The sequence below is a fragment of the Mus caroli genome, unplaced genomic scaffold (assembly GCF_978045245.1).
Source record: "Mus caroli unplaced genomic scaffold, Mus_caroli_1 scaffold_15, whole genome shotgun sequence".
NCBI classification, from domain to species: Eukaryota; Metazoa; Chordata; class Mammalia; order Rodentia; family Muridae; genus Mus; species Mus caroli.
Window position 1 is genome coordinate 20,932,630 of NW_028227270.1, and position 21,956 is coordinate 20,954,585.

General features: G+C 43.5%; 1 protein-coding gene across 1 annotated transcript in view; it reads left to right on the forward strand.

Moving 5' to 3' along the window:
* LOC110289217 (baculoviral IAP repeat-containing protein 1a) overlaps positions 1-21,558 on the forward strand; it is a 50,288-nt gene extending 28,730 nt beyond the window's left edge. The window contains exons 7-16 of the mRNA XM_085830883.1: positions 1,141-1,260; positions 2,214-2,313; positions 5,430-5,511; positions 6,653-6,710; positions 7,187-9,430; positions 11,539-11,706; positions 15,231-15,383; positions 15,681-15,767; positions 18,307-18,471; positions 20,159-21,558. Of these exons, the coding sequence (XP_085687009.1) occupies positions 1,141-1,260; positions 2,214-2,313; positions 5,430-5,511; positions 6,653-6,710; positions 7,187-9,430; positions 11,539-11,706; positions 15,231-15,383; positions 15,681-15,767; positions 18,307-18,471; positions 20,159-20,523 (3,542 nt within the window). The 3' untranslated portion in view covers positions 20,524-21,558. The remainder of the gene's footprint in view (positions 1-1,140; positions 1,261-2,213; positions 2,314-5,429; positions 5,512-6,652; positions 6,711-7,186; positions 9,431-11,538; positions 11,707-15,230; positions 15,384-15,680; positions 15,768-18,306; positions 18,472-20,158) is intronic.
* Positions 21,559-21,956: the final 398 nt, after the last annotated feature.

Consider the following 21,956-nt stretch of genomic DNA (forward strand, 5'->3'; position numbering starts at 1 on the left):
TGAGTACAGAGTGCTTTCCTTGCAAACACAAGAGGTTGCATTCTGTCTCCAGGATCCATGTGACAAAAGCCAGGTGTCACTGTTGTGAATTTGTGATCCCAGGTTGGGGAGGCAGAGGCATGGATCCTGGTGTTCCACAACCTGGCCTGGGAAGTGAGGCCAGGTTGAACAACCTAACAACCAGGGAGAAATAGTGAGGTGTGTCATGTGACTTCCACAGGCATGGGTCCATACATGCACATGGACCTTCATAAACATGAACACAGTCAAAAATGTATGCTCTGAGAAGCTTCCTGAGATAGGTGAAGAGATCAGGTCAAGAAGGAAGCCAAAGAAAGGCTGAAGTGCCAGCCTGCTCCAACCAGAGAACACCCTGTGGGCACCAAGGAAAACTGTAGAACCTATTCCCTGTGACCTCATGGCTTAGTAGAAGGCAAACCTAAAATAAAATAATGTTTTCTAGATGGTAAAAATCTTTTTGTTGTTAATTAAATTTAATGCATAGCATTCTCTATGGCAAAGAAACACTAAAAGCAAAGGCAGACACTCCTGATCTAGGGTGAAGTGTGAATGCAAGCAAGGTTTCAGCTTGAGAAACTTGTGAGACCAAGGTAATGGCAATGCAATTTTCAAGTCCTCACAGCATGGGAAATGCAGGAACCAGTGTCCAGAGGCCAGGATGGGGTAGAAAGTCTAATGGAGACCCCACCCTCAGTCTGGTCATCTCACAGAGCAAGCCACCAAAATGATTGTTTTTAAGCCACAGGCGAAGCAGGAATCACCTCTCGATTTTGTTGTATCCTGATGGTACAAGGTTAAAGACAGTCTGAAGTGACATTTTAACACACTGATCACACACAGAAATGAATAGAATGAATTCATGGAGTAACCCATTCTTTGCCACTCTCTTCCCATAGTTCTGACAGGGTCCCTCTTGAGTTTGATGCCTTGCTGCTCTTATAAGCACCTGCAGTTATTTTGATGCAAGCACAGGTCATCAGATCATTCCAGCTACAGGAGCACGTGCACGCGTGTGCAAGCACACAGACACACACACACACACACACACATGCAAGTACACAACTGACTGAAATTTTAAGATCAAAGCCTACTGGTCTCACCTGCATCCTTTTCCCCAAGCTTACTGCAATGACAGTGTCTTCGCTAATGAAGAACTAAGGATGGACACGTTTAAGGACTGGCCCCACGAATCACCTGCGGGTGTTGAAGCTTTGGTCAGAGCTGGCCTTTTCTACACAGGTGAGTCAGGTTTTTTCCTTTATGTTAATGTGTGCGGGCATGCGTGTGTGTGTGTTAGCCTGCATGTAAGTATGTGTGACATGTCTGCAATGCTGCCCTCAGAGGCCAGACAGGGTGTTGGATCCTGGGACTGGAGTTAGAAATGGCTGTGAGCCATCATGTGGGTGCTGGAACCAAACCTGACTCCTTTGTGAGAGCAGTCAGGGCTCTCAGGCTGAACATCTCTTTAGAGTCAGTATTTTGTGTGGACCATATATTTGAATCCTCTTGCATCTTCCTTTAGTCTTTATCATTTGTCGTAGATCTCTTTGGGGCTCAGTTTCCCATAGCTCCCTCAGTGTTCAGCCTCTGAACCTGGGGATTCTGCAGCCACTTCATCCAACAGACACATCCCACTGGCACAGATGATCTTACCACATGGTCTCAACGCTTGTCTCCTTGCCAGCCTTCAGGTCTCATGGACGACGTGCTTCTGATTCTAGTTAAATATAGCTGGCAGTGATGTGGGGAGGGGCAAGTGATTCTTCATAATCTAGCTTGCATAGAGACTCTTAAATTTGTTCTTCTGCCCCACCCCAGCTATGAGTATATTCTTTCTGATTTACTCAGGAAGCACTTGCTTTTCAGTTGCTTGTCTGTGAATGTCCAGTGTGTCATTAGTGTCCAGAACAGACAGAATTTCTGCTCTCATGGAGCTCCCATTCCAGAATCTGATGGCAAATCATTTAGGATGATGGGTTTATCAAAGTATGTGCTGCATAGGAACATTCAGTGACTATGGCTGACCAGCCTACTGAAGGACCAAGGGTCCTGTGTGAACTGTTTCCTCCTGCATGACTTGGCCACAGAATCCAACTGGAAATGAAAGTAGGATTATCCTAGAAAATCTGGAGTTGTCTTCCTGTGAGTTGGCAGCTGTATGTGCTGTTGAACTGACCCTATTCCTTTTCTAGGCAAAAAGGGTATTGTCCAGTGTTTTTCCTGTGGAGGATGCATGGAGAAGTGCACAGAAGGTGACGACCCAATAGAAGATCACACCAAGTTTTTTCCCAAGTGAGCAAAATGTCGTCTCTTGACTGAATGTGCTTCAACTGTTATTCCCTCACTGTCCATGTCTTACCTGTGGATGGTCTCTGCCCACCCTTCTGTTCTCTCTATGAAGCACATATCCTTATGTCTTTGTCCCTTGATCCCATGACACTCTCCCTCTCCAGCTTTTTTCTTGTCATCGTAACATCTTGGTTTTGATTGGGTCAATATACAGACTTTTAAAGACAGGGTCTCTTGATGTAGCCCAAACTATCATAGAGATGCTATCTCGCCCAAGTAGGACTTGAACCCATGATCCTCCTGCCTCAGCCATTCAAGTTCTGTTATTACTGAGGGATGCCACCATATCTGGAAATCCCATGCCTTTCTGATTATTTTCATTACAAACTAGTCTTCCTCTTCTCTTTCTGGAATCCTTTAGTATTTTCTATTTCTGCTGTCTGAGACTTCCCAAGTGGTTTTCTTTTCCTAGTGCTGGGGACAGAAGCACTGACTTGGGCACACTAGGTCATCCCTTACTATTCATTTACTCTTGCCCACTTTTCTGCCCTTCTTCAAGGTTATTTTCATTTCTCTTCCACACACAAGACAACTCTAGAAGTGTTCAGCCATAGAATGAAATTTGTTGTTTTACTTAGTAATTAGAATCTTCAAAGATAATATTAGTATATGCACATTGTAAAGTGTGTATTCCTGAGCACAGTGGTCTAAATATGGAGTCTTAGTCTCTGAAACATGAAGGAAGAAATCCAGTTTTCTTTTATATTAAATGCTTTAATATGGATTATCCTAAAATCAATCTATTTTAAAATCCAGCACTTGTAACTAAGAAACAAGAGTCTTTTGCTCTGGTATCCCTTTGAAGGCATGAAAATCTGCAACAGTGTTGATGTCTGCAGTCTCTGTTTAGCTCTTCACAAGTGTTATGTATGCATCCAATGCTTATGTAATATTGATGTAAACTGATGTAAGTCTAATTACTGAACTTTAAAATTAATGTTTTAAATAATTATCTGGTTTTGATATAGAATGGTTATAATATTAGAAATGATGAAAAATGTTCTTTTAAAAATGTCTTATTAGTGTACATTAATTATATACAGTAATGACATGTTCATATATGTACATTATGACCTTTACATATATATGTATGCCTTACTTAGGGTTGTCCTGCTGTGTACAGATACCATGACCAAGGCAACCCTTATAAGGACAACATTTAATTGGAACTGGCTTACAGGTCCAGAAGTTCAGTCCAGTATCATCAAGATGGGAGCATGGCAGCATTCAGGCAGGCATTGGGCCGGAGTAGCTGATAATTTCATCTCTTGTTCTGAAGGCAGCTAGAAGACTGTCTTTCAGGCAGTTATGGTGAGGATCTTAAAGTCCACACCCACAGTGACATACCTACTCCAACAAGGCCATACCACTGGACCAAGCATATACAAACCATCACAATGTATACATAATATGATGTGTGTGCGCGCACACACACACACACACACACACACATTACAGCCTGTTACAATCATGTTCACCACTATCCTCCCATTACCCTATCTTATCTGCCTCTAGATTCCTTTGGCCCATTTCTTTCTAAATCACATGTTTCAGACTAGCCTCGGTTACATAGCAAGACTTATCCTCAACATACACGCATACATACATGCATACATACATACATACATACATACATACACAACTAAATAAATAATGAAATATTTCCATCTAATTTTGGAGTTAGAAGATGATTTTCAGCAGTGGGTATTGTTTCTTTTTCTTTTTTCTTTTTTCTTTTTTCTTTTTCAAGACAGGGTTTCTTTATGTAGCCCTGGCTGTCCTGGAACTCACTTTGTAGACCAGGCTGGCCTTGAACTCAGAAATCTGCCTGCCTCTGCCTCCCAAGTGCTGGGATTAAAGGCGTGTGCCACCACTTCCTGGCAGTCACTGTTTCTTAAATAAGTCATCATCTTATTTAAAAAATATTTATTAAGTATTAGATTTTATGTGCATGGGTGCTTTTTCTGCATGTGTATCTGTGCACTACTTGCATGCCTTGTGTCCACAGAGGTCAGAAAGAGCCTCAGATCCTCTAGGACTAGAGTTGCAGGAGGTTGTGAGCTGTCTGATAAGGGTGTTGGGAACCAAACCTGAGTCCTCTGCAGGAGCACTAAGTCTTCTTCCGCTGAGCCATTTTTCCAGCCCCCCCCTTCCTTTTTATTTGGAAGTAGTATGTAGGAAATTGTTGAGAATGCAGGGAACTTCTTATCAATCCCTGGGATGGTAAGTTGGGAGGCAATCTTAGTCTAGAATCTATCAATGGACATTTGTTTTAATTACAAACCAGCATGCTGTTATGAGTACCTAGTGTATTTACACATCTGGTTTAAAGGACAACAACAATAAAGGGCCTGTGAGGCCAGGCTATGGAAGTGTCAAGCTGCTGCAGGAAACTCTCGAGCAGTTCTTTGGCAAGTTTCTTTTTGGCATCACCAATAGTGGAACTCAACAAAGTTATGTAAGGCAAACCAATACATGCCAGTTGTTAGCAGTTGTTAGTGAGACAGACGGAGCGAACCAAACCAATGCTCATTGCTCCACTGTCTGTAGGGTCATATTTATGTTACTTCATCACGGGTCTTTTCACATGTTTGCAATATCCAAACATCCTTTTACCTGTGTCTGCCACAGGAAAACATTCTTTCAACTGTCTGCTTTAGCAAGACATCCTTTCACCTGTGTGCCCCAGCAAAACATCATTTGACATTAACTGACTTTCCAAACAAACCAGAAATTCCCACTTCACCCTACTGATCTCCTTGTGTCTGCTCCCACAGTGTTGTTTACCGTTTTTATTCGTTAAGCTTATCTTAACTGGATTCATGGACAGACAATAACTCTGTACTCATCCCAACATATTCCCTGAATATCCTTTCCAATAGTTTACAAACCACATTTATTATGTTATTGAAAGCCACTGACTGAATGTTTATACAGTGCAGCACTGACAGAATCACTGAAAATGTTAGCTTTCTACTTCATTCTTGGCCCTGAATCTTCACGTTTTATAAAAAGCCAATGGAAACTCTTAACAGAAGGATTTTCTCTCCTCTGCATAGCTGTGTACTTCTCCAAACCCCGAAGTCCTCTGCAGAAGTGATTCCAGCCCTTCAGAGCCAGTTTGTACTTCCAGAAGCCATGGTAATGAACACTGCCTTCTTCTGATTCAGCAGCACTTTTGTGAACAGCACTTGCCATTTGTAAATGTATCAGACTTAAGGAAATTCTACAAGTATCTAGAAAGTACTCCCAAGTGATAAGTATAGACAGGAACTTCACAGTGAATGAGGGTGACCCAATATCTAACTTCATGAAACACACAGTCCACCCCTTCTCCTGTAAGAAGTCTATTGGTGAAATTCTTTCAGCCTTATTCCTGATAAACATCCAAGCTACCTGGACCCCAACTTCAATCGTTGGAGGACAGTATGCTTGACTTCTTACTCTTTTGAGATGTTCAAGGCAGGTTTCTTTTTATTTGGTTGAAATTTTGTTTGGGATAGGTTCTCATTGTTTAGCTCAGGCTGACTTTGAACTTGGCTATGCTCAAATTGCAGACTGTCTGGGAATCTGTAATCCTCCTGCTTCCAAATGCTGGGATTATGAGTATGTTCCACCTTTCCTATTTGATTTTTGTTCTTTACTGCAATCGAGGAGATCAAACCCAAGGTCTTGTGCATGATGTAAGCGGAAGGATTGAAGTTCAGCTACTAGACATTCCCCTAATAGACACAAAGAGGTCTTCAGCTCTGAACAAACAATGTGTGGTAAGACTTTTAGAGTCCCAGAATAGAAAAAAGAATGATTTTGAAGCCAGGGGTGTGTGGAGGCTCCTTTCACTTGGGAAATGGAGAAAGGAGAATGAAGTGTTGCCCTTGGACACACAGGAAATTCCAGACCAGTCTACACTACATGATACTCTCTTACTCAAAATGTGTGTGTGCAATAATCCTTCTGCATCCATCCCAGTGTCTGACGTAAACATGTAAGGAGACTTAACTAATGACTAAGGACAGAGGCTGTGCTTAATGCTCTTGAGGACCATTCTTGTTGTACATGGTACAATTTGAGTACTCCCACAGTGCTCCCCATAGCGAGGATGCATATACGGTGCATATACTACCTAGGTATACACTCTTTATGTGTGAAGTTAACTCTTTAATGTGTAGAGTACTCTTCCTTCAATCAGCATTGAGAGGATTTTTGGCCCTCCATGATAATAAAGTGGCAAATCTTGATTCAAGAACCAGTTTTGATGTAATAAATGACTTATCTTTTAAAGGAAACCACAAGTGAAAGCAACCATGATGATGCAGTAGCAGTTCATTCTACAGTGATGGGTAAGCACTGAAAAGCAGCATGGGATTCTGGGTATTCATCCATCGGATTTGAAAGGAAATTGTATTTATAATTGTCCAGGGAGCAGCTAAAGAGGAGAGCGTTGAGATGAAGGGAAGTGTGGATGACAGAGTAGCATTCCTGTGGCTTCCTGAGAGTGAATGCAGGACTAATAACAGAGTCCTTGTGTCAGACCCAGACCAGCCAGCATTAAAGGCACTGTGCAGCAAGCTGGTCTCCTGAGAGCTCAGAAGGGAGCTAGGGTGACAGAGTAGTCTTCAGAATCCTGCCTAATCCCCCAGGCCAAGAGGGAGGCTTGGACAGCATTCTGATGCTATGAAAAGGTCTGGGAGGACCTCAAATTGTAGGTCATGGACACTGGAGGAAAGGCCAGCCATAGTTGAGAGGCAGAACAGTGTAACAAAGCCTAAGATGTTTGAATGCATTTCCAACTGGGTCTCCATTCTATCCCTCACAGATGTTGCTCCAAGTGAAGCCCAGGAACTTGAACCTGCATCCAGCTTTGTGTCTGTTCTCTGTAGAGGCCAGGACCAGAGTGAAGCTCAAGGATGTAGATGTTCATCCAGTGGGACCTATCTTCCCTCCACAGACTTGGGTCAGAGTGAAACCCAGTGGTTTCAAGAGGCCAGGAGTCTGAGTGAGCAGTTGAGAGACACCTACACCAAAGCCACTTTCCGCCACATGAACTTGGCAGAAGTGTGCTCCAGCCTCGGCACTGACCACTTGCTCAGCTGCGATGTGTCCATCATTTCAAAACACATCAGCCAGCCTGTGCAAGGGGCCCTGACGATCCCTGAGGTCTTCTCCAATCTCAGCTCTGTCATGTGTGTGGAGGGGGAAACTGGCAGTGGAAAGACAACCTTCCTGAAGAGGATAGCTTTTCTCTGGGCATCAGGATGCTGTCCCCTGTTGTACAGGTTCCAGCTGGTCTTCTACCTCTCCCTTAGTTCCATCACGCCAGACCAGGGACTGGCCAACATCATCTGTGCCCAACTCCTAGGGGCAGGAGGCTGCATTAGTGAAGCATGTCTGAGCAGCAGCATCCAGCAGTTACAACACCAGGTGCTGTTCCTGTTGGATGACTTCAGCGGGCTGGCCTCACTCCCCCAAGCCCTCCACACACTGATCACAAAAAACTACTTGTCACGGACCTGCTTATTGATTGCTGTGCATACAAACAGGGTCAGAAGCATCCGCCCATATCTAGATACGAGTCTAGAGATCAAAGAGTTTCCCTTATCCAACACTGTCTATATATTAAAGAAGTTCTTCTCCCATAATATAAAACGTCTACTAGCGTTTATGGTTTATTTTGGACGGCATGAAGATTTACAGGGAATTCACAAGACCCCCCTCTTTGTGGCAGCAGTATGTACTGACTGGTTTGAAAATCCATCTGACCAGCCCTTTCAGGATGTGGCACTTTTCAAGGCCTATATGCAATACCTGTCCTTAAAGCACAAAGCAACAGCTAAGCCTCTCCAGGCCACCGTGTCCTCATGTGGGCAGCTGGCCTTGACAGGGCTTTTCTCATCGTGCTTTGAGTTCAATAGTGATGACCTGGTAGAGGCAGGAGTTGATGAAGATGAAGAGCTCACCACCTGCTTGATGAGCAAATTCACTGCCCAGAGACTGAGACCAGTCTACCGGTTTTTAGGTCCTCTGTTCCAGGAGTTTCTCGCTGCCATGAGACTGACTGAACTCCTGAGTTCAGATAGGCAGGAAGACCAAGATCTGGGACTTTATTATTTGAGACAAATTAACTCAGCCTTGAAGGCTTTGACCACATACAACAATTTTTTGAAGTATATCTTTAACCATCCGTCATCAAAGGCAGGGCCAACAGTTGTATCTCATTTGCTTCAGTTGGTGGATGAGACAGACTTGCTGGAGAACATGTCTGAAAATGAGGACTATGTAAATCACCCTCCAGAAACTTCCCGAATAATGAAGGGACTTAAGGAAATGTGGCTGTTAGCTCCTGAAACTTTCTCTTCATTTGTTTCAGAAAATTTATTGAGCATTGCTCTAAACTTTGCTTATGAAAGCAACACGGTTGCTGAATGTTCTCCATTCATTTTGCAGTTCCTTAGAGGGAGAACACTGGCTTTGAAAATACTGAATTTACAATACTTTAGGGACCACCCAGAAAGCCTGTTACTGGTGAAGAGTTTGAAAGTCTCCATAAATGGAAATAAAGTGCCAAAAGTTGTAGATTATTCAGTCATGGAAAAAAGTTTTGAAACATTACAGCCGCCAACTATAGATCAGGACTATGCATCCGCCTTTGAACAAATGAAGGAACATGAGAAAAATTTATCTGAAAATGAAGAGACCATAAAGAGTATTAAGAATATCTTCCCCTTACAGCCACCTAAAATAAGCTCTGGCTATTGGAAACTGTCCCCCAAGCCATACAAGATCCCTAGGCTGGAAGTTGAAGTGGCCAACACGGGTCCAGCAGATCAAGCACTGCTCCAGGTCCTCATGGAAGTCTTCTCAGCTTCACAGAGTATTGAGTTCTGTTTATCCGACAGCAGTGGCTTCCTAGAAAGCATCCACCCAGCTCTGGAGCTGAGTAAGGCCTCTGTCACCAAGTGTTCCATGTCCAGGCTGGAGCTCAGCAGATCAGAACAGGAGCTGCTTCTCACCCTGCCTGCCCTGCAGTCTCTCGAGGTCTCAAAGACAAAGCAGTTACCAGGTATCCCCGAGTTTGTTCACATAACCATTCTGCTTGACACTGTGTTTTCTCATTCATGGCTTAGATGGGTGAAACTCCTTGATGGGATCTAAACACTTACACTGTTTAGGGTTACAGAATGCCCCGAGTCATAGAATCAGGTTCTAATTACTCTACGACAATATTCCACCAGTAGTTCATCTTTCAAGGTCCTTATAAGGGCATTTCAATTGCTTCTTATTGTTAAATGCTGGACTTTGGGTAAGATGATGCTGGAGAATCATGTGTTTGGCTTCTCCAGAGAAGAATATGGGTTAATATGGGTTAATAATATTTATGTCTTGTTCTAAGCAATCTTTGGTAGTTTCTAGGATAGACTTCATTTTTATAATGATTTCTTTGAAAAAGTATTCATTTCAGTGTGTGTATGTGTGTGCGCACGCACGTGTGCGCTCATGTGTGTGTGTGTGCAGTTGTCCTCAGAGGTGTGAGAGCAGTGTCAGAGTTTTGGGGTTGTGGCTATCGGTTGTTGTGAGGTGCCTAGTGTGGGTGCTGGGAACCTTATTGGGTCCTCTGCCAAACAACAGAAGCCCTTAGTTGTGGAGATGTCTTTTTTGCTCTCAGGCTTTTCTATCTTTCATTCAACTTATTTCTAAGTTCTTATACCATTGCAAATATTTGATTTAAAATTTTGTAGTTGTTAGTAGCAGAGCTTTGGTATTTCAGCCTGCTATATGCTGAAGCATGCCTTGTTCTGTCTGTACCACCCTTTTTCTTTTAAAAAAATAATTTGTGTGTTGAAAGTATAATTATTTCATCCTTTCTTTTCTTCTTTGTAAGCCTTTCGACATACCCCTCCTTGCTCTTTCAAACTTATGGCATCTTTTAAAAATTAATTGTTAATATATATGAATAGATATAGTCTTAATATTGATAATACCTACCTACATATGTATGTATATACATGCTGAATATGTGTATATGTTCCTAGCTACTCTAATGCCTGAATAGTCTGTATATTGCTACTTGTATGTATGGTTTCAGGGCTCACATTTGGTCACAATTAGCTAACCAATTGGTGTGCTCTTCATTGGGGAAGACTGTTTCTCCTTTTATCATCTTCTCCTGGTTTCCTGTATGTCCCCAACTCCACTTCTTTGCTTCTTTCAGATCCTCTACTTTATTTTCAACCCTGTGTTCTGTCTTCTGCTTGATTCATTTTTCCTGTATGTCTTTCCTTTGAGTTTTCTAGTAGGGCTGTTGGGTTTTCATTCTCATATTCATTTCACTTGAGTCCTTCTCAGTGCGTCACTCTTTTTATTGAATTTATTATCAAAATCTGGATTTTCTTCTTCATCCCACCAGTCTTACCCTTGTGAGGTTGTAGACCTAGAGGTTGGTGATGGCTCAGCTGCACATAGGAGGCTGAGCTGGTGTGCATTCTGGTATAAGCTTGGAGTTGGAAGTATATGGGGATTGTTATGGTGGGTGCAAGGTGGGGAACATCAGGCAAACGTATCCAGCTCATTATCCTGGAGAAGCACGTGTAAGAACTGGCTGGATAGAGAGTTTCCATGTGCCATGGGAGTTTCCTGAAAGTTAGGAGCAGGTTGGAGGCAGGGTGGGTCATGACAGAAGCCTAGTGGTTGGTAATGAAACAGGCAGAGGAGGCTAGACCAGGTTCAGGCATTGGATGTGGGATCAAGGCTAGATCTAGAGGCCTGGGGATAGGTGAGTGGATGGGAGGATGGCAGACTTATCTTGATAGACCTTGGAAAAGGATGTGCAGGCTTGCAGGAGAGGTTTTGGGTTACATTTTTATATAAGTCTGAGGTAGGAGTTGAACTATAACCTTTCAGATGTGCAAAATGAGTTGTTTTCAGTTGCCATGCTATTGGTTGTTGAGAAGTCTTATTTATTTTGTGAGTCTAGAGACCAGCACAGGGCTTGCCCTAGAGTCTGCCCATGATCAGCAGATGCTGCAGCTGGCAGTAACTTCATGCATGTGCTTCCTAATCAGACGTTAGGATGTCTGAGGAGTTTCATCTTGGAAGTATGAATATAGCTGAAGCACCTTGAGAACTTGCACTTGGACTCTTGAGTGATTGGAACTCTGTGCTGCTTTCCAGATCAGCTCTTCCATAACTTGCACAAGTTCCTGGGCCTGAAAGAACTGTGTGTGAGACTAGATGGCAAACCGTATGTGCTCTCAGTCCTTCCTGGAGAGTTCCCAAACCTCCATCACATGGAGAAGTTATCCATCAGAACCTCCACGGAGTCTGACCTCTCCAAACTAGGTAAGGATGGTGCTTGATCTCCAGTTCATGTCTCAGCTGGTAAAACTACTTGCCTTTCCAGTAATTGTTAGAATCATTAAATCATCCTTAGTCAAAACTTCCCTGGGCCTGACAGCATGAACTGTGTCCATGGGATGGGGTGGGATCAGTGTTCTTATTCATCAAGAAGGCAGAGATTTATTTATAACCCAAGTCTTTAGCATGTCAGAAACCGTTATGAGCACTTTACAGATATGAGCTTTTTCCTCATACCCACTGTGTAATAGAAGGCATAATGATTATTGCTGATTGTCAGCTGGTGTATGTGTGTGGGGGACTGAGGTCATTGACTGCCAAGGTTATCAGGCAATGAAAGTGTATCTTCAAACAGAAGACCTGACAGTACAGCCTGAGCTGACAACTCCTAACCCTTCCTCTCCACAGCAGTGTGAGGAGTCCTCTTCTTGTGCTGCTGTTTTAGTCCCACATGCAGATCTACTCGCTCAGGGAGAAGGAATCTGACTGGGAGCAGTGGAAGTGTGGCAGCTCTGAAGGGAAAGGCTTCCCCTATAAAAATTCTGCTCCAATGGCCTGGAAATTTCCCCAATGCAAGTGTTGCAGCTCTGCTCCTTTGGGGGAGGCTTCCCCAGAGAAAGCTCTGCTCAGGCAAAAGTGTTACAGCTCACCTCTAAAAGCCATTCTGGTGATCTGGAGCCAAGAAATACCACAAAGTCACACTGCACAGCAAACTTCACACAAGGGGTTTATTGAGAGGGAAAACCCCAGGAGAGTGGCTGCCTCTGCTCAGATGAGAAACATTGGAGAACTGGGCAGAACACAGATTCAATATAGCATTTCTTGGTGGTGGGGGAGACCAAGGTTTCCAAGGAGGCCTGGGATTGGATGGATTGTGTGGCCTGATCAATGGGCCAAGCTCAGGGATTTTTTTTTTTCTTTTAGGTCAGGGCCTGGCCATTTTTCTACCTTGAGGGTTTACAAAGTTTACAAAGGTAGTCCATGGCTTTTGAGTTGGAGTGAATAGCCAAGCAAGGAGTCTTTCTATCCTTTTCTCTCCATCCCAGGCTCAGGTTGAAGACAGCTTTGCAGCTATCTTCAAAGAACATGTCATTTAACAAAATGAGGAAAGCACCTTGGGGTCCTTAATTTTTAAAAACAATGAACACCAAAGAAATGTAAACCTGGAACAGTATGGCAGATTTGCATGCCAAAAAGTTACTAGAGAGGGGCATGGTGACTCATGCCTGTAATCCCCAAATTTGGGAGGCTTAGGATGGAGGACTGTCACAACATCCATCAAAGCCAGCCTAGCTCTGCAAATGAAGTTATTTCCAGGCTAGTCTGAGATATAGTATTAGAACCTGTCTGAAAAGAAACAAAAGGAAGCAAACTAAAATATTTTGTTGGTAGGTAAGATGGATCAGCAGGTAAAGGTACTTGCTAAGCCCAGCAACTCCAATGCCATATGGTGGATCCATATGGTAGAAGGAAATAGCAAGTTCTCCCAATTTCTCCCTGACCTCCCCATATGTGCTGCAGCACATGGATGATCCCCCCATCACAAACATAGTCAAAATATGTTTACACGCTTTTAAGTTATGGTTCAGAGTTGTCTTTCCTTTTGTATGACTCTGCCTAATTCCTACTGTGTCAGTCTAGTTGAAGAGTCCTTTTTATTCCATTTTTCCTCCACTCAGAAACTAGGCCATAAACCATGTGCTATCTATTCATCCTAAGTGTAAGGTACTTTGCTTCTGTAGTTGATCTGCCTGTCTGGGTTGCTTTGGTGCAAGAAGCTGAAGTCTCCTGTTTAGCACCTGTACTGGCTGGTTTTATGTGTCAACTTGACACAGGCTGGAGTTATCACAGAGAAAGGAGTTTCAGTTGGGGAAATGCTTCCATGAGATCCAGCTGTAAGGGATTTTCTCAGTGATCAAGGGGGAAAGGCCCTTTGTGGGTGGGGCCATCTCTGGGCTGGTGGTCTTAGGTTCTATAAGAGAGCAGGCTGAGCAAGCCAGGGGATGCAAGCCAGTAAAGAACATCCCTCCATGGCTTCTGCATCAGCTCCTGCTTTCTGACCTGCTTGAGTTCCAGTCCTGACTTCCTTTGGTGATGAACAGCAGTATGGAAGTGTAAGCTGAATAAACCCTTTTCTCCTTAACTGCTTCTTGGTCATGATGTTTGTGCAGGAATAGAAACCCTGACTAAGACAGCACCTCATAGTAAAACAGAGGGAGGCTAGGTAAAGCAGCCTTTGTTTTGTCTTAGCAGGGAATTGATCACCTCTAAGTCTCAGGAAGAAAAGGGGAAGGGAAGCCTGTCTCTGCTCTCAGCACTAGTTAAGACTTTCAGAGTGCATGATTGCATGCTATAAAAGTTCACTATGAGTTTGCACATAAATTCAGGTCATAAATTGAATAAGAGGTTTAAAACAGAGAATGTCTACATGCATATACCCTAGGAATAATTATCTGGCTAAACATTCATCATTTGTTACTAGCTTACAGGTTTATTGCCCTTACCCGCACAACGGTCGAACAGGGACTTTAGGGGAACCTGGGAAAAATGGGGGACAAGAAACATGAAAAACAGACAGCAAGACAAGGTCATGATCAAGCTGACAAATTTTTATTTTCCTCACACAGGTTATATACTCATAGGATCAGGAAAAGGGGTAGAGGGGGTCGCTTTGTCTCTGGATAATGCACCTGTTCCCAGGACCAGGATATTGACTGGGTAAATAGTTCAGCAGGAAGATCAGAACAGAATGAGTTATTAGGCACCTATTCACAAGATTTATAGCTATTTGTTCTCTGCTGACTTTAGGATCTATGTGTATTTGTACTCAGCTGGGCTAGTGCTTTCCCACAGAAGCCAAGACTTTATGCCAGCAAGCACTTAAGGCAGTTAATGTTCAAACAAGGTCACTCCCAACAGTTTATGGAAAGCTAAAAATCACAACTAAGCTGTCCTTGAAGTTTTAAATAGATAAACCAAATCAATATTTTATGTCCTGTCTTTGCACCTGTGGTATATATCTTCTGATGACCTTCAGTTAATAGTTTTTATAACTCCTTGGAATATTCTCTAGGTTTTAGAAGTCTGTTGTTATCTCAAAAGCAATTAAGCAGTTATAAAGGGGCTCAAAGGCTTTTGTTTGTATGGCCACTCTGAAATGATGGTGACCCTAGCATGCTAGTTTTTTTCTGCTGAGTTAAAAAAAATCACTTCATTCAGTGATTTTTAGGACCCTTACACAGTGTGCACAGAAATGTTATAGAGCTGACACTGATGGTGAAATACAGGAACAGAAACCTGATCCAGAGAGGGGCAGAAACTTGTCCCAGGTCATCTGCTCACTAGTCAGTTGCAGAAGCTGAGCAAAATCCCAGTGTAGTTTGACATCTAGACACTGCATCGCTGCCTGTTTAATCAGTGTGCCAGCAGCTCATACATTGAGGGTTCAACTTTGACAGGTCAAATTTGTGGTCTTATCTAATTTCTGAACATCCTTCATCTTTTTCCAGTTAAATTGATTCAGAACTCTCCAAATCTCCATGTTTTCCATCTGAAATGTGATTTCCTTTCGAATTGTGACTCTCTCATGGCTGTGCTTGCTTCCTGCAAGAAACTCAGAGAGATTGAGTTTTCTGGACGATGCTTTGAAGCCATACCCTTTGGTAAGAACTGTACAGCCTTGACCTCAGATTCTCCTGTCCACAGAGTTATTAAATACTTGAGAACTAAGTGCCACTGATGTTTGGGAACTGTGAGCACACCTGAACCTCAGCGAGGCTCTCACAACACTGAATGAGCCACAGTTAAGAAACTACATTTTAAATGTTTCATTTGCAGAATTGTGTCCTCTAGTTGTGTCATAGTGATTCAGTCTGAATGTTATATATTGTTTCAATGTTTTTGAAATTCTTTGTTATAGGAAACCTATCTGAACTAACTCAATTTTCCCCCTTTCCTAGTTAACATTTTGCCAAATTTTATTTCTCTGAAGATATTGAATCTTATAAGCCAACAATTCCCAGATAAGGAAACATCAGAAAAGTTTGGTAAGTTTATAAAACAGTGTTTCATAATTAAATCTATATTTTCTCTTCCTTCTCTGAACCTACAACAAAACAAGCTGTGTACAGTTGTTCCTTGACATCTATGGAAGTTAGGTCCTGGGCCTGCTGCTGCTGTAACCATAAAGATCCTTTATGATATAAAATGGTACAGAAAAGTTTGCCCCTGACCCAGTGAGGGAGACAATGCCTAATATAATGTAAATACTATGTAAACAAGTGTTACACTGTGTTGTTCCGGGAGTAACAAAGAGAGGGAAGTGTCAGTACATACATAAACAGACAGAATGTTTAAAAATGGAGCCTGTGGCTGGTGGAATGTGACCACACAGAGGGTCATGCACCAGCCAGGCTGGCTCTTTGGAGGTCTCCATAGTGATACTCAGTCTCACCTTCCCACAAACCCCCTCCCTGATGCTATTACTGCTGCTCCTACACATCCTCATGTTTAACCTCATTAAGTGCAATATTCTCAGACTCACTGGCTTCTTAGAGTAGAATTTGGTCACGATGACACTGTGTACATTTATTGTTCCATATCCACTCCAAAATCATATGGACTTTTTGTTTCAAAGACTTCTGGGATGCATATATGTGTGTGCGCGCACACACACACACACACACACACACACACACACATATGAACTTCTATTTAAGGATAAGAAGCCATTATAACTCAGATTGAACAAAATAATATGTATGAAATGTTTAAAAAAATTTGAGTTAAGAAATGATTATGAAGCCCATTGTGATATTGCACACCTTTAATCCCTGCTTTCCATAGGAAGAGGTAATAGGATCTCTGAGTTTGAGACCAGTCTAGTGTACAGATCAAGTTCAAGAAAAGCCAGGGTTAGCCAGGAAACCCTGTTTCCAAAGAAGGAAAGAAACAAGGGAAGAAATGTTTGTGAAAATAATGAGTGTTCATGGGTATAGGGTGCAGAACTGCATCTTCACAGTTCTTCTCAATGTGCACGGTGCATAAGAAGATCTCGACTTTCTTCTTGCTTCTTTGTCTTTCCTTTAGACTATGACTTGTATGTGTGTGCGTGCGTGTGCATATGTGTGTGTTGTTTCTGGGTAGTGGATAGATAAGTCAGTGTGCTCAAACAGCAGGAACCTACCGATGTGGCCTCATAGTTTTTGTGTATTTTTTACATCTATTGTGTGTGTTTGTGTGTAGCAGTGCTGTGGCATGTGTGTGGCAGTCAGAGGACAGCAGGTGGGAATCAGTTCCCTTTCCTCCATTTCGACTCCTGGAATCTAATTCAGGTCCTCAGGCATGGCTGCAGATGCTTTTTTACCCCTGAGCTGTCTCACCTGCTCTGACTCATAAACACAGAGAGTTCTGAATACCTTTACAGTCATGCAAATCTCCAGTCACCCAGATTCACATTCCTTAGTGAATCACCTGAGAGACTGGAAAGCATGCTTGTAGTAATGACCACACGTGCTCAGGTCATGCTTAATTAGTAAGGCTGGAAACAGTGTTGTATGCATAGGACTCGTGTGATTTCTTTGAAGTAGAAGTAACTCCTTCATGAAAGATCACCTAGAGGCTGAGAGTGGTAACACATGCCTGTGATCCTGGGAGCATGAGGCAGGAGGATGGACTTCTAGCCATTCTGACTATGGGCTGAGACTGTCTCAAAACTGGCAATGTAAACAGGCCAACCAGTTAAATCAATTTAATGGTCCCCTTGTGCATACTAATATAAGCACTGGTGACTGTACATACTGAAATTGATTTTACATCTGATTTGCTGTTTTGAACAGATGTAGCAAGAACAAGACCCAGAGCTGAGTTCTCATGACTGGCACAATAGAGCTGCCAGCAACAGAGTTTTCTTTGCTTTCAGATGAACAAGAAGGCAAAACACAGGGTTCTTCCCCCACCCTCAATGTTGCTGTGGTATCCAGCATGTTAGGCAAGCATGGTATCACTGAGCCAACTCCCAAATCCTGGAATTTCAGTTCTAAATACTATCTTTTTAAAGGAACACCGGGAAGGGGGAAGTCAAAGATGAGTCTAGAACTTTGTTTTAATTTTACAAAGTCTTGTAAACACTTTCTGCAAGGTCACTGAAGTAGAGATTGTGATCATGTGATCTACAGAATGTCATGCTAAGGATGGATGGCACAAACTGGCAGAGTAGTGGACCATGCTTTCCAAGGAGGGTGGCTCTCCTCAGAGTGGATCACTGGGGTACCAGATGAGGATGGGATGGCAAGGGAAGGCCTTGGCCAGTTAGGAGAATGAACTGTCATGGAGGCCTCTGTGTCCAAGGCAAAATGAAGATGGAGAGCCAGCTTGGAGTAAAGAGACAGGTTTGGGGAGAATGGAGGAAGCAGCAGCAGAGAGCAGCAGGGAGCACCTGTGTGTTGACCCCTTCTCCTGCCCTTGGAGAGGACAGGGATGAGGAGGGCCTGTGCTAGGTGGGGCCTCCTAGACTACAGACTGTGTAAGTCATTGGCTCTCATGATGGAGCTACTACTGAGGATGGCTCTCTTGTGTCTCTCACAGCCCAGACTCTGGGTTCTCTCAGGAACCTGGAGGAACTGCTCGTTCCCACTGGGGACGGGATTCACCAAGTGGCCAAACTGATTGTCCAGCAGTGTCTGCAGCTTCCGTGTCTCCGAGTTCTCGCCTTTCACCACATCTTGGACAATGACAGTGTGATTGAAATTGGTGAGTTTCCCTCAGAGAAAGGGGTTCCCTTGTGTGGAAGCAGTGGTGTCATTGGAGCTGCCCGCTGCAAGCATCTAGAGCCAGGAAAGACTTCCAAAGGCTTCCTCATTTCCACCATCACATGCTTCCTCTCCTGCCCTTCTGCAGATGTAGAGTTGTCCTGGTGTGACTGGGAAGGTTTACCCTCTTTTTTTTTTTTCCAAATCAGTGTGTATGTATGAGAGAGAGAGAGAGAGAGAGAGAGAGAGAGAGAGAGAGAGAGAGAGAGAGAGAGAGAGAGAGAGAGGTGTATAAGTATTCAGTCTGTGGTTTTCTTTTTCCAGTGCTGAGATTGAACTCAGGGCCTCACACGTACACTAGAGCAGTGTCTGCCCCTGCACCAGTGCCCAGTAACATCTCTGTCCTCACACTTGGTGTTTCAGACCCCTGACCAGATACACTCTGACTCAACTGAACACTGACACGACAGGTGTATTGTGGGGAAATGTAGAGCTATGTCCACTTCATGCTCACCTTCCTGCAACCTCTTATCCTGGTCAATGTAGCAGTCAACTAGGTTAGGGCACAGAGCTTCCCCAGAGCCCCAAACCTGAGTTGTGTCCATTCTCCAGCACTGCCCTCCATGCCCTCACAGATGACTGCTGCTCTCTCTCTGTCACCATAGCTGCATTTGCCACTAGACATTTCATGTGGGGAAATCCTATACGTTTTTCTATTTTCACCCAAGTTTGTGTTTGTTCTTTATATACAGAGTAGCACACATGACCATAGAGCATCGGCCTCACCTGCTGAGCCATCTCAATGTGGTAACAGTGTCTATCTTTCCATGGACAACTGACAGCTTACTCTTGGTCAATGTTTCACCTTTACAGCCAGGCAACTGCACTTATACACACCATAGCAACAGATAACGATGCAATGTGATGTGGAGAAGCAAGAAAATCAGAGGACAGCAGGCCATGGGTGGGGAGGGCTGAGATGTTCTCTTGTCCTTTCAGAAGAATATTTATTCAGGGAATGAGAAATACCCCCTGACTATCACAGAAGATCCTTATTCAGGACATAGAAGAAACACTATCTTAGGGCCTCTTTCTTTACACTCAAGGTATAACAGGATTTGGGTGAAATGTACCCTAACCTTCCCCATAGTTGGGCTAAGTGGTAAGATAATGCAAAAAGAAACAAAAGCTGTACTAGATCTTCACTTGTAAAGTCGCCATGAGTTTAGCTCCATTTCCTTCAGAGCCCTGCTCTGAGTAACCAGGGAGTCACTTCTGAGCTATAGGCAGAAGGTTTTATAGTAGCCAGTGAGAGGACAGCTTTAAGGACTGTCACCTTCCCTTCTCTGCATAAAGGGAGACACTGCTGACACAATTTCTCAGTCCCCTGTATTGTACCCTGGTCCATACCTGGGCTCTGCCCTGGCATATGTCCTCCTGTGAGACAGAAGAGAAGTCCACACTGCACAGACAGCTGCAGCTCCCTGTGCTTGACTTCCTGGTGTCTGCTTCCCCTTTCTGTTTGTCCGGGTGGTTTCCTATCAACCAGTGGTGTGTTCAAAGTTTGACCTCAAAAACATCATGTAGAGCATGTCCCACTTTCATTGGGGGTTGAGAGTAGTTCCAATAACTTGTGAGCATTACTGATGTCCTCTGGGTTCTGTTTTCATTTGTGTTTTGTCTTCCAGCCAGGGTGGCAACCAGTGGAGGTTTCCAGAAACTCGAGAAGTTGGATCTTTCCATGAATCACAAGATTACCGAGGAAGGATACAGACATTTCTTTCAAGTCCTGGACAACCTACCAAACTTACAGAATCTGAACATCTGCAGACATATCCCAGAATGCATTCAAGTTCAGGCCACCACTATCAAGGCTCTGGGTCAATGTGTGTCCCGACTGCCAAGCCTCACTAGGCTGTACATGCTCAGTTGGCTCCTGGATGAAGAGGACATGAAAGTGATTAATGATGTGAAGGAAAGACACCCCCAGTCCAAACGCTTGATTATCTTCTGGAAGTGGATAGTCCCGTTCTCTCCTGTTGTTCTGGAGTAAAGGATGCTCCTGAAGGTTACTGACAGTTCTAAATACCAGATTTCCTAAAACACTTTACTTTAGTTGGGCATGATGGTATATCCCTGTACTTTCAACATTTAGGACACTGGGGTGCAAGAATCAAGAAGTTCAGACCAGATCCTGTTTCACAGCTAAAGACACAACTATCCATCCTACTAAAGAATATTTATTAAGTGTGCAGACTGCTAATTTTTAAAAAAAGCCTGCATGCCCCCTATTGAATTCAGTAGCTATATTGCTCAATGCCTTGGCAGTCCTTATTTGGTCTTCCTGTCTGAAGTCTAGAGCTTCAGTCACGTTCATATAGAGAACTGTCAATGCCAAGGTCAACAGGAAGGCGCTGGGAAAGGAACATTGGTCTATGTAGAAGCCACATCCTGGAAGCAGTATTTGATAGGTGCTGGGGTAGTGCAAGAGGAACAGCAAAACAGTTTTAGAATTCACAGAACGCAGTCTCCTGGTTAGCACAACCTCATGGGTGGGCCGCTGAGAGAACTATGGGTCCTGAGGGCTTCATGGTGTCATAGAGATTTGTTCTGCTTGCTGCCTTCTCACTGTGCTACTCATAATCTATGAGTTTTATGAAATCTCTAGGGGGCTTAACAACCCCTCACTGGGCAGTGTCATTGGCACTCACAGCAGCAGTGCTTGATCTTCAAAATCAATGATTCAATCACCACCCTTGGAAAGAACTTAGAAATGTACATTGTTAGAAATGACCACCAGTCTTAGGAAGAATTTGGAGAAGTAGATTGTCAGTAAAGTTAGGTTAAGATGTTTTTGCTAACGGCTCTGATGTTGAAAATCTTAGAAATGAACCTGAAGTTCAGAAAAGCCCACTTTTGATTATTGATCAAGGGATGTTTTCAAGATCAGGAACAAGAACAATGGAAGCTCACCTAGCATTGGCTGATGTGACTCTGTTGCTGAAGCTGGGCTGATGATCAAGGTGATAATTAATGTCTTGTACCCAATTTCCCCCTCACCTTTCTTATAAGATTTAATAAAAAATTGTTCCCGAGTGAATCCTGGTGATCTGGACTATGGTTTCCATCTTGGGCTCAAGAGTTTTACCCACTGTGTTGTCCTCTTAGAGCTCCCTCACAGTCCATGTTTGTTATAATTCATCAAGTGTCCTCAATGCTTTCATCTTGACATAACCTGGGTCATCTAACAGAGTCTCAATGAAGGAACTGGCCTGTTTCCATGTCCATCTTGATTGGTAATTTGTAACCTCCCCCCGGCCCCCAACCCCTCAGCCTGAAACCTGGTTGCTCAGGTTTCACTGTTAGCAAGAAGAGATCATCAGGGTGGAGCCTGCCACCCTATCATTCTGCCACTCCCACTGCTGCAGCCTGCCACCTAGCTTGTCTGGAGCCAAACACATGGTCACCTGAAACTGGACTCCAGGA